General features: G+C 27.4%; 2 protein-coding genes across 2 annotated transcripts; one reads left to right on the forward strand and one right to left on the reverse strand.

The window, feature by feature from the left end:
• Positions 1-679: 679 nt before the first annotated feature.
• Positions 680-3,924, forward strand: LOC113863104 (probable protein phosphatase 2C 5). Its single transcript, XM_027496528.1, has 8 exons — positions 680-904; positions 1,450-1,712; positions 2,018-2,189; positions 2,267-2,484; positions 2,563-2,670; positions 2,777-2,902; positions 2,994-3,226; positions 3,387-3,924. The coding sequence occupies exons 2-8, from the start codon at positions 1,503-1,505 to the stop codon at positions 3,604-3,606; spliced, it is 1,287 nt and encodes a 428-aa protein (XP_027352329.1). The 5' UTR covers positions 680-904; positions 1,450-1,502; the 3' UTR covers positions 3,607-3,924.
• Positions 3,925-5,854: 1,930 nt separating this feature from the next.
• On the reverse strand, positions 5,855-6,490 carry LOC113861104 (wall-associated receptor kinase-like 20). The gene has a single exon (XM_027493718.1). It carries the CDS (start codon positions 6,488-6,490, stop codon positions 5,855-5,857), a length of 636 nt encoding a protein of 211 aa, XP_027349519.1.
• Between the last annotated feature and the right edge of the window lie 5,766 nt (positions 6,491-12,256).

Below are 12,256 nucleotides of genomic sequence, written 5' to 3' on the forward strand. Positions count from 1 at the left end.
AGTTTAATCAAGACATTGGTTACTATCAGTTTAAAAATGTATTTTGAGTTAGTTTAATTAATATAAAAATTATATAATTTAGATTTAGTCCATATGAAATATGTTGATTTTTCATAAATTATTTTTTTAGTTAATTTGACTAATACAGTCTAATTAAAAGCTGATATTGGATAATACCTTAATAGGCCAGGTTAAATAAATTAAAGATAAATAATATGTGAAAGGGTAAAAATTACATTCTAATAATTTTTTTATAAAGATTAAATTAAAATTGGGTACCTTTTCAGGACCAAATAATTAATTAAATAATTTTTTGTTCATACTTCTAAGGTTTCACTTTTTATGTTTTTTAAAATTTAATGATTTTAGTTTATAATAACAACAGGATTAATTAAAAATTTATTACATATTTTTTTATAAGTTTATATCACTATTAAGAATTTAAAATATTAAATTCAAAATAATAAAATTAAAACTAAAAAATTGAGAAATAAAATTTAAAATTTTATAAAAATTGACAGACTAAAAATATATCCGAAATGTTAATATTTAAGAAAAATATATCATAAAAGTGGGGGACAATAATAAAAAACAGTATTGCCCCTTCTCTATCCGTTCCGTGTGTTGCAATTTATAGGGAAGATTAGGACAAAAATGTCATTACGAGTGTTCCTTTGCCCAAAACCAAAAGGGTCTCCTTTTTGCGCGTTCTCTCTCTACATTTCTCTACCAATCAAATCACAGTCACAGAGCAACGCTCTCTTCTTCTCCGTCACTGCCACTCTCATTGTCTCTTTTTCTAGGGTTTATCGCCATTTGATCTTAACCTCTCTTCTTCCAAAATGCCGTATCCACCGCTTCCATTATTCAACCGCTAGGGCGCATGTTCTTGCCTACGTGCAATGTACTTGATCCTTCCCCTCGCTCCTCGATCTACTGCATTTTTTCACCTGTCGCTTTAGCTTTTCCCTATCATTTCCATTTTTTTATTAAATTTATTTAATGTTTTATATTAACCGTTTTTGTCCACTTTCCCTGCCGTAAATTAATGTCAGTTTTTATTCTAATTTGACCGAATTACTTTGAAATTTTCAATAATTCGTTCTTTCTCTTTGAAATGTATCATCAAAATAGCAAATTAATCGCGACATTGGCTCGTAATTATTTCTTCTGGTGGTGATTTTGTTTTATTTTTATGTTCTACTTTCCCGAGTTAAAGTAGCTTTGGTTTTGTTGGTTTTTGGGAGGCTTGGGCTTTGGTTTGTGTCACTCTAATGCACGTTGATATGCATCTACGATCCGTTTTACTAAATTTATTACTTCGTTCATAGATCTTATTTTGAAAATCAATAAGTTGTATCGGAGTATTTGTCACGCGTAGATCTAGTTGTGGATAGCATGTCTTTTGAATATCTGTTAATCATTCTTTGAATTCATTTGGATGTTTAGGTGCAATTTCTTCAGTGCGGTTTCAGAAATGTTGAATTCTGAACTAAGATAAGATGAGTAGGACTGAATTATCGAGGACAAAGTCACCGCCGGTACCATTGGCGACTCTGATTGGCCGTGAGCTTCGAAATGGAAAAGTTGAAAAACCTTTTGTGAAGTATGGACAAGCTGGATTGGCAAAGAAAGGAGAAGATTACTTTCTGATCAAGACAGATTGCCTCAGGGTTCCTGGGGATGCATCGACGGCGTTTTCTGTCTTTGCGGTATTGTTTGTTTCCTCGGTTTACTTCTGCATTTATCTTAAGTTGATTAATCGTTTTAGACTTTAGGGAAATGTTCGGAGAAATAAATATTTGAGTATTTGGAAATGAAAAATAGCCTAAGCTAAGACTATGTTGGTAGTCGGTTCTGCATAGTGGAAAAAACTTTGCTTCTCAGGTTTAACAGATGTCAGATGAGAATTGAAGTGTATTATTTCTCTGTTCTTTATATTTCCCTGCGATCAAATGGAGTGTCAAATTTTTTTCCATAATGGTTGTGATATTCATAAGGAATTCTTGATTGGCAGATCTTTGATGGGCATAATGGCATATCAGCTGCTATTTTTGCGAAGGAAAACTTGCTAAGTAATGTTTTGAGCGCAATACCTCAAGATATCAGCAGGGATACTTGGCTTCAGGCCCTTCCTCGTGCTCTCGTTGTTGGTTTTGTAAAGACTGACATAGAGTTTCAGCAAAAGGGTACGTACAAAATATTTGTTGCTAGCTTCATAGATCCTCTGTGCACACTTAAACTGACATTTTAATTTCATCTGCAGGGGAAACTTCTGGAACAACAGCTACATTTGTCCTTGTTGATGGATGGACTATCACTGTTGCATCTGTTGGGGATTCCCGTTGCATATTAGATACTCAGGGAGGCGTAGTTTCTCTCTTGACAGTTGATCACAGACTGGAAGAGAATGCGGAAGAGAGGGAGCGTGTTACTGCCAGTGGTGGTGAAGTAGGAAGACTCAATGTATTTGGTGGCAACGAGGTATGATGCAATTGCCGCTGTCCTTTTTAACAAAGGTGGCTTAAACTCATTAGTTTTCGTTCCCAAATATGTTTGTAGGTTGGGCCTCTTCGCTGCTGGCCTGGTGGATTGTGCCTATCTAGATCAATAGGTGACACAGATGTGGGAGAATTTATTGTGCCAATACCACATGTTAAGCAAGTGAAGGTGAGCTGGTTTCATTATTATGTTCTTTGATTGGTGACCTGTTTGCATGGAAGCACTTAGTTCAAAGTTCCACTGCTCATAAAAATATGTCTGTGGTTCCTCTCAGCTTTCAAATGCTGGTGGAAGGCTTATTATAGCTTCTGATGGTATTTGGGATGCTTTATCTTCTGATATGGCTGCCAAGTCATGTCGGGGTCTACCGGCCGAGCTTGCTGCAAAACTAGTGGTAAAGGTGATGATCAGTTCCGGCATGCCTCCCATATTTTTCAGGAGTCTTTGTCTAATTTTCTTTTCAGTAAATTCTTTTTGTTCATTTTTCCCAGGAAGCTCTGAGGTCAAGAGGCCTCAAGGATGATACAACCTGCCTTGTTGTAGATATTATTCCTTCGGATCTCCCTGTATTACCACCAACTCCAAGAAAGAAACAAAATATGCTAACTTCACTTCTATTTGGAAAGAAATCCGAGAACTCTACAAACAAAACTACTAACAAGCTTTCTGCAGTTGGTGTTGTGGAGGAGTTATTTGAAGAGGGTTCCGCAATGCTTACGGAAAGGTAAGTGCTGGAACTTGCAACTGCTAAAATTTATATTTGCATGCTATGCTTGAAGTGTAGTAGCAACCTAACTGACAAGTGACTGGACTGAAATGTTTTCTTTTCACATTTAGATTTATAGGTGTGTGCATTTCTTAAGCTCTCTATTTTCTTAATGCAGGCTGGGTAAAGATTTTCCATTAAATAAGAATTCTGGGATTTTCCGCTGTGCCGTTTGCCAAGTGGATCAACCCCCTGGCGATGGTTTATCAGTGAATTCTGGGCCCTTTTTCTCTCCAGCATCTAAGCCATGGGAAGGTCCATTCCTCTGCACGAACTGTCGGAAGAAGAAAGATGCTATGGAAGGAAAAAGGCCTAGCAGGCCCACCATTACAGCATAGTAACTATCTAGTATTATAGTAACGTAGTAAATATTAGTATAATTTTTCCCTGGCAGTGTGAGCATGTTTGAGTTTACATTTTCGGTGGTGATTGTCATAGATTTGTAAGAAATGAGGTTGAGATAGGTCTAGTAGGTGTTTTGGAGGTTGCTATAAGTTTGATTTCGGCTTTTGCTCGGCTGTTGGACTGACTGACAGGAAAAGTAGTTTCTAGTAGATAAAAATTCTAGTGGAATGTGCTAACGGCTTGTATTTGTAATTAAATTGAAGCTTTTGTTGTGGCCGCCTCCCTCTTCTGAGAGAGTGCTTCAATGGTACAGCCCAAAATGCATCTGTATCTTCTAAATTTGAGTGATACAAATAAGAACTACATGTCTCAAATGTCTCTATGGCCAGGATTCTTCTGGATTAGCATGTGGTTGAACAGTTTTTGCTTTCGTTAAGAATAATTTGTTTTATTTGGATTTTGTTTGGAAGAACAAGTGGAGAAAATTGCTTCATCGGCGACAGTTGATTTGAAATAATGTTAAGGATCGTTTATTGAAGTCTTGAAAAAAAAAAATTTATGATACTGGTATTATTTAGGATTATTTTTTAAAATGTTTTTCAATTATTAAATAAAGCAACAAAAAAGTTATATATACATGATTCAGCATTTGTATTAAACTTTAACAGAGATTTATCAATTTAATTATTGAAATATTTTATATTATTTTTATAATTATGTTATTAAAAATCAAATTACTTAATATTTTATTTTTATGATTATGTTATTAAACTTCATACAGTTTATTGTGAGGATATGTTTAAATTTTAACATTCATTTATATTTTAAAAATATTTAATATATTAAAAAAATAATATAATGAAATACTTGTTAATATTATTTTTTATAAAACTTTTTAAAGTATTTTTGATCAAGCATGTTTTTTTAATCAGACCCTTCAAAAAAATCAAGCTAACTGACCTGTAATACTGTTATTATTATTATTTTTACTTCCTTTTTCTCTTAAAAGGTACTGTTGAATACTATTTTATTTTACCAAGCGAGTTTCAGAAACAGTGAGGAAAACTAAAATAGAAAATAAAAATATGTTTGATTCACTTTTTAAAAATAAATTATAGTACAAATGCTCTAATTTTTTTTTCAGACATTTGCTGGTTTATTTAATTACAGCGGGAATTTTTAATATTTCTGAAAAAGTGACATGAAAATAAAATAACAAATCATATGGAGTAAAAGAAAATAAAAATAGTTATTTGACATATTTTATTTTATTAGAAATTAATATTACTCTGTGATTAAATGGGAGTAAACTTTTTTCACCTTTTAAATAGGAACAAATTTTTCTCATACTAAATGATTATAAAGTTATTAAAGATTTCTCATTATAATTAATTTTAAATATATGTTTAGAAGCATTAAATAATAACTAACATATATTTATAAAAAATTTTAAAAAATTTATTCTTAAGAATATAAAAGATTTCTTATGCTAAACATTTTATTAAATTCAACAAGAAAAATAAAAACTGAATATTTGCAATTTGCCCAATTATCGATGGCTGTAATTGGGATCGTATAAAAAAAATATTGATTTGGTTTACAATTCGAATTCATTATAAAAATTGCATTTGAATTGATTTAATATTAAATTATTATGTTTGGAATTCATTAAAATATAGTTAATCTCACTACATCACTAAATGAGGAAAACGAGATGGGAGTTTGAGAGGCTCACACCTCTCTTGGTCTTAGAAAAAATAAAATAAAAGAAAAATACAAAACGTACCTCAGAGAATAATAAAAAAGGTTTGATATTTTGCTATGCCTGCCTGGCATTTTATTTAAATCGTTAGTAGTGTGCAGTGCACTACTTGCCATTCAAATAAAATGCCCAAATGCCCTCCTAAGTCCAAACAAAATGTCTTCTTGTTTATATAACTGGAATGTGTTTATGGTATCAATATGAGAAGAAATATAATCAAATTAACAGTTTATGTTCTACTTAGCACGAGAACTGGAAATCTATCCTTATTCAAATAAGAAGAACAAAGCAAAGAGGCAAAACTAAGGAACATAACAAGGAAATTAGCACAAAAACAAACGGTGAATTTGAAACACTAGACCATTACTCTTCCAACAAGGGAAAGCTTCAAAAAGGACAAGCTCACACTGCTATGGCATGTTTCTCTTGATCGAAGGAGGGAGTTGTTACCAATACAACGCCATAAGCATGTATCTTGGTCAATTAGGAGACAGCCATTGCAGCTCAATCCCATAATTCCAAGTATCAAGAGGGTCATCAGGCCTGTAATCCACCAAACAAGTGTAAGCAGTGCAACTCCCAACCCTGAGTCTGATCTTATGGGAATTCATGGCTGAGTCTTTTAAGTAATGGCAGCAAAGTGTGTCCATACACCCACTTCCCTCCTCCACCTTTTCCTCAAACTGCCTGCAAAAGCTCTTTGAAGAACAGTTTAGAGGAGACAGAAGGATATTATCAGAGCAATTAAACAACATGACAGTGTTGTGTGTAGATATATTGAAGGGCAAGGTTTCATCAAGCACCAAGCCACCCCCTAAGAGATCAGAAGAAAAACATGTGTTTTCAAGTATAGGGGGTGGGCTAATGACAAGCTTATTAGCACTTGGATCAATTCTAAGGATCTTATAGAAAGTCCCTGTTGTTGACAAGAACTCTAATTTCCCATTGTTGCAGAAAATTTTGTACCTTTTGTCTCCACAGTACTCGTTAGTGCTTAATGGGTATGGGACTTCAGAGTCACCACAATCCGAACAAGCATTATTCAATACTGATGCATTGATTACTGGACCAAGACCAAGAACAGTTAGTACAAAGAGTAGAAGGGTTACTGCCATCCTTTATTTGAAGGATGGAACTACGATGGTTTTTCCCTTTGTTAGGAAGTAAGGAGTGCACAAGAATGTGGTCTATTTATAACACTAAATGCCACACATTTCTGTTTTGGGTTTAAGAGAAAGGAAATGAAAGGGATGAGATACAAAGAGGTGGAATGAATGATAAATCTTTACTTGAATGTTACCGATTTACGAAGAAAAATTTTTTTGATTACTAGTTAAACTAACGTGAATGTTATTTAAATAAACACTTAGAGCTCTAGATTTTGAATTCAAATAAAATTTCGGTGTTTTCATTGCAATTTAGTCTCATGCAGTAAAATATGTAAAAAAAATTTAAAAGATTAGATTTTTCTTATTTTAGACAAATTTTTGTTAGTCTAAATTAAATCAATTTTTTTGTTTGATTTACTGAAAGTTAACAAACAGACTGGTTAGTTCAAATGAGTTGAGTAGCACATTTTACCAACTTCAACTTTTATACTACTTACTAATTAAAATTTGAGTCTTATTCATTAAAATATTTTTATTTAATATAATAATATATTATTAGGATAAATTTTAATTTTGATTGATAAATCATGTGAATAACACTTAAAGAATAATACTTAAATTTTTTAATCCAAAACCCCTTCAAAATTTAGAAAAGACTTTTAAACAGTTTATATGGACAGAAAGCAATCACCACTCCTTTCTTGTTTTTGCTCCCAGGTCCTTAAAACATATCCTAAGAATACTGACCATAATGTGTACACCATTAGTTATCTAAAGTTCCTCGTATTTACCATAGAACAATTGTCTACCCTTTGCCCCTCCTACAAAACTGTCTGAAGGATACTGGTAATTGGTACTTATATTCCAGCCATTATATAACAATTTTCATCATTTTTTAGAGCATGAAATTTTCTTTTGGTTTTTTTCCCCTATCATATCAGATTAATTTTTTTTAATTCCTTATTTAATTAATATTAAAAAAAATTCAATGAATAATAGGTATAATGGGATATGCTTAATTTTTTTTTAAATTTTTTTCTAAAAAGTAGGTTAATTTTTATATTATTTAAACTTACATTTTTTATATGATTATTTTCTTGTATTCTAGTTCATACTATTTAGGGGGGGAAATTATTGTAATTATCTATATCTTTGGTCATTGCAATTTAAATTCTTACTTTTAAAAGTGTGCAACGTGACACTTTATGCTTTTGAAAATATGTAAAAAAATCCTTTTAATTGCCTAATTTCTTTGTTTTTAGAAAAAAAAAATACTCCCAAAAATGTTTATAAAAAAAAGGAGAGAGTAAAAATTTAAAATTATTTTTTGTTTTAAGAACAGAGAAATTTAGACGACTCAATAACGATTTTGTTTTTTTACATTTTCAAAAGTTAAAGTCTGCACAATGACTACATACAAAAGGTAAAATATACTTTTTCTATTATTTATTATAAAAAATAATCTTTCACCAATTATAAATCTTTTTTTTCTTAAATGTTTATTTAGTATATATTTACTGTTTATAAGTATCTTTGCATATGTATTAGTTGTTTGTACGAAATTAAAAATTAGGCTTAAATATATATTTTTTAAAATTTTGGATCCTATAATTTTAGTCATTTATTTTTTTATTTAATTAAGTCTCTCTAATTTAAAATTAAAAAAATTTGGTCTCTCTTCAATATTTTACCACCTAAAATTCAAATTTTTTATACTTAGTCAATTTTTATAAATTAAATTGATTAAATAATCTTTAATATAAAACTAAAAACTAAAATATTAAATTAAATACAAAAATCCTTCAAACCTTAATATATTTTATCTTAAATTTTATTAATTTATACTAATTTTTCATTACAAACTTTTAAAATTATTTTACATCTCAAATTTAACATAAATTTTTAAATATTTGGACAAAAAAAATTTAAGTATTTGAAGTTGAACAAATTTGAGTGTCACGTGTATTGATCTAAACTTTAAACCAAATCATAATAGATGGGTAAAAAAAAACTATTAATCCATTTTTATCTATTAAAAATACATTAAAAAAAAAATAGTCGTTTCATTACTAACTCAAAAAAAAATCCATCCAACTCATTCACTAATTTTTTGTTTATGGTCAATTATCTAATCAATCCATTTAAAATATATTATATCATACACATTTAACATTATAAAATTTATGACTCGCCTTTGAAACACTTATATTTAATTGAGAGACTTGGAACTAAATTGGATGGATTAATTGAATTTATATATGAATAGATTGAATGATTAATGTACAAATAAATTGAATTAAAAGACATATTATATATAATTGAAAAATGAAAAATGCAATTAAACCTAATAACTATTTAACATATACATGAGATTAAGAACTATGAACACGGGCATGACACGATCATCGACTCACACAAACGCTATAATCTAATATGTCATATTTCCAAATATTGCATCATATCTGACATTAGTGACAAAAACTATCGAACAGGAGTTAGCCACGAGCATACTCATTAAGTTAGTTCTCATTCATGTTGAAAAATATGAGAAAAAAACAAAGAATTCATTTACGTTTAAATATAACATATATTCATCTTAAAATATAGGATACCTTTTAAAGAATATATAGAATATATGCATTTTTCATTGAAGCTTTTAGAAAAACAGGTGTTGCATAGAAGTTTAGTAGCGAATTTAATTAAATGTTAAAGTGCAATGAGTTAGTGAGTTGAAGTAAGTCACATGAAATATTTTAGTCAATTGATTATGAGTGTTTTGAGTATAAAATGGCACATTAATCCCACTATGGGGTGCACTTGCCTCTTTGAGGTGCTCCCATTGCCAGAAGTGGATCCTAATAATAAAACTGTTAATATTTGTTGACAAGTACACAATCATAACAACAGACAAACTACTTAGGATCTTTGGGCTTCAAGTAGTGTTTCCTATCACATGTTAAGATATGGCCATTGACCACACCTCATTGTTTTATTGGTGCATAATCAATTAACAAATATAAAGTCTTTTCTTTTATATTCTTTTAGAAGAATCTTGGTCGACCACCTGTCAATCTGTAATCCACTACAGGATCTCCTTATTCTCCTTTATATATTTACCCCAAATTCAAAATATTAATTCAAAGCTCCAATGAAATTACCCAATTTAATTAATTAATTAAAACTCCAATCAGAAGATGACACCTCCTGTCATAAACATTCTTAATTGAATCTTATCTTCATTTATTTACTTGAGAGAAGTAGAGTGGGATAAGGGTGGACTTCAACCCCTTCTCCACCTTTTTTTTACTTTTCTTTTTTGTCTATCATTTAAGGTTACAACATACAAATTAGAAAATTAATTAATCTATATACGTATTTAAATTATTTATATTTTTATAATGTGTTATTTATCTCATATTATATTTTGATATTCCGTAAACTATTATATTTTATTTTTTGTACGGGTGTAATTGAGAAATTGATAATCAATGCTCCAAAGGAAAAAGATATAGGAGAAGCACTTTAGCACTGGGACTCTTTTAAGTTTTACAAACCTACGACAGATTGATCTTAATTACTTCCATAGCTTTGCTAATTATTGCATTAAAGGTAATGATTAAAATTTAATAAATAATAATTTTTTATTAATAATGATAATAATATTAATAATAATGAATTATTAATATTAAATGTTCTATATATGTATATATGTTTTATAAAAATAATCATTTTTATTTAAATGCATGATAAATATAATTTGGAAATTTTACAACCAATATTTAGTGATTAATTTTATCTAAGTTCAAACCTCTTTCCCTGAAATTTTGCCAATTCTCATCGGTTCAATTTATAACAGCGATCTGCATATTTACTAGGTTTAGTGTATATGCTGTGCAAACGGGTTTGTTTTTATTTGTTTATAAATAATTAAAAAATTATAATTTAAAAATAAAAAATACATTTTATATAAAAATTATAAATGTACTATTTTTTAAATGATAATAACATTTTATTATAATAAATAATATCAAATGTAATTTTATTAAGAAATATTATGAAACACTTAGTATATATAATATTTTTTTATTATTTTTAATAGTAAAAATATTTATTCATGTTATCATCGATAATATAACTTACTATGACTAAATAAAAATATTACCAAATATAATTTGACATAGTTTAATTATTAATACGTAAAATTTTATTTAATTATTCTATTATTTGCTGAATCAATATCGACTGGGTTTATGGTATTAATTAATTATCAATATTATTAATTGTGTTATTTAAAAGAGTAAACATGACTCTTTCTTAAAAATATTTTTTATCTTACATTTATTGTTAAAATGGACAACAACTAAGTTAAAAACAGAAAAATATATTTATTTTATTAATGTCATATTTTTAAAAAATAATAATAAATATGATTCTAATATAAATACATGTAAAATTATATGCTAATATGAAAATAAAAATATATATAATTATTTAATATTATAGAAATATAATTAATTTACAAAAATATCTTTCATAAAAATTAATAATAATATAATATATTCTTAATTTTAAGTTTAGTTGTTGCTTAATATATAAAAATACTTTTAAAAATTATAGATTAAAAGGAATAACAATGTGAGTAAAAAAAAAGAATTTAGTATTTTTTAAATTTCATTAAATTATTTTATAATGTTTGATAGCTTAATAGAACTATTCTTGATTAACATTATAAACAAATCAATTTTATTAAATAATTACTTAAATATAACAAAGTTATGTAGTTTGGATGATAAAATTTAAATAATAAACCTGTTAATATATCTTATGCATTTGTTTAGAATTTTTAACAAAAAGTAATACAGTTTGTTAGATATTTATCATTTTAATTAAAATAAATAATAAAAATTTTAACTATAATACAATTAAATAATAATTTATAAAAAATTAATTAAAATAACAATAAAAAATTTAAATAAAAATATATAAAAAATTTAAAATATAGTATTTTCACTATAGAAAAATTTAAAAAGTTATACCAAAATGAATATATAAAATAAGTAAAGTATGATATGTCAATACTTACATAAATTTTTATTAATTTTAATATAAAACAAATTACTGATAATACATACATTTATATAAAAATAAAATTTAATATGTTTATTCAATAAATATAAAATAAAATATATGAATATAATTTATTAAAATAAAAAATTATCAATCTAAAAGTTATGTCTACTTATTTGTTTAGACAATTATTACTTTGAGGTGGTAAAATAATTCAATATATTTCAAATACCATTAAAGCTTTTTGAAAAAAATATTAAAAGAAAGATGTAAAATTTTTAATACATTACAGAAAGGGGAACTAAAATATATTAAAAAAAAGAAATTGAAAAGAGAGAAAAAGTTAAAATGTAAAAATTAATTGATATAGACATGTGAAACAATAACTTTTTGTTGAATAAAAAAATATGAAGGATAAAAAAATTAATGAGTTATTTGATTTAGTTTTGATTTTTAATTTCTAAAAATTAAATTTAAAATAATTTTATAAAAACTGTTTATAAAATAAAATAAAAATAAATTTTATTTGGTATTTTATTTTTTAAAACTGTTTTAAATTAAAATTTTATTAGTTTTGAGAAGAGAAATAAAAAAATAAAAACAAAAATACTCAAAAAGTAATTATGGTTTTTAATTTTAAAGACTGAAAATAAAAAATTATTTTTAATAATAGTTTTTAAATTTAAATTAACAAATAAGTTTTAT

This window comes from Abrus precatorius, unplaced genomic scaffold (assembly GCF_003935025.1).
Source record: "Abrus precatorius isolate BTA unplaced genomic scaffold, Abrus_2018 Scaffold3, whole genome shotgun sequence".
Taxonomy (NCBI): domain Eukaryota; kingdom Viridiplantae; phylum Streptophyta; class Magnoliopsida; order Fabales; family Fabaceae; genus Abrus; species Abrus precatorius.

Bases quoted from the DNA above. Each gene is read 5' to 3' on its own strand.
- LOC113861104 (XM_027493718.1), bottom strand. From the start codon at position 6,490: ATGGCAGTAACCCTTCTACTCTTTGTACTAACTGTTCTTGGTCTTGGT.
- LOC113863104 (XM_027496528.1), top strand. From the start codon at position 1,503: ATGAGTAGGACTGAATTATCGAGGACAAAGTCACCGCCGGTACCATTG. The intron at 1,713-2,017 runs GTATTGTTTGTT...CTTGATTGGCAG, and splicing joins CGGCGTTTTCTGTCTTTGCG to ATCTTTGATGGGCATAATGG. The intron at 3,227-3,386 runs GTAAGTGCTGGA...TTCTTAATGCAG, and splicing joins TCCGCAATGCTTACGGAAAG to GCTGGGTAAAGATTTTCCAT.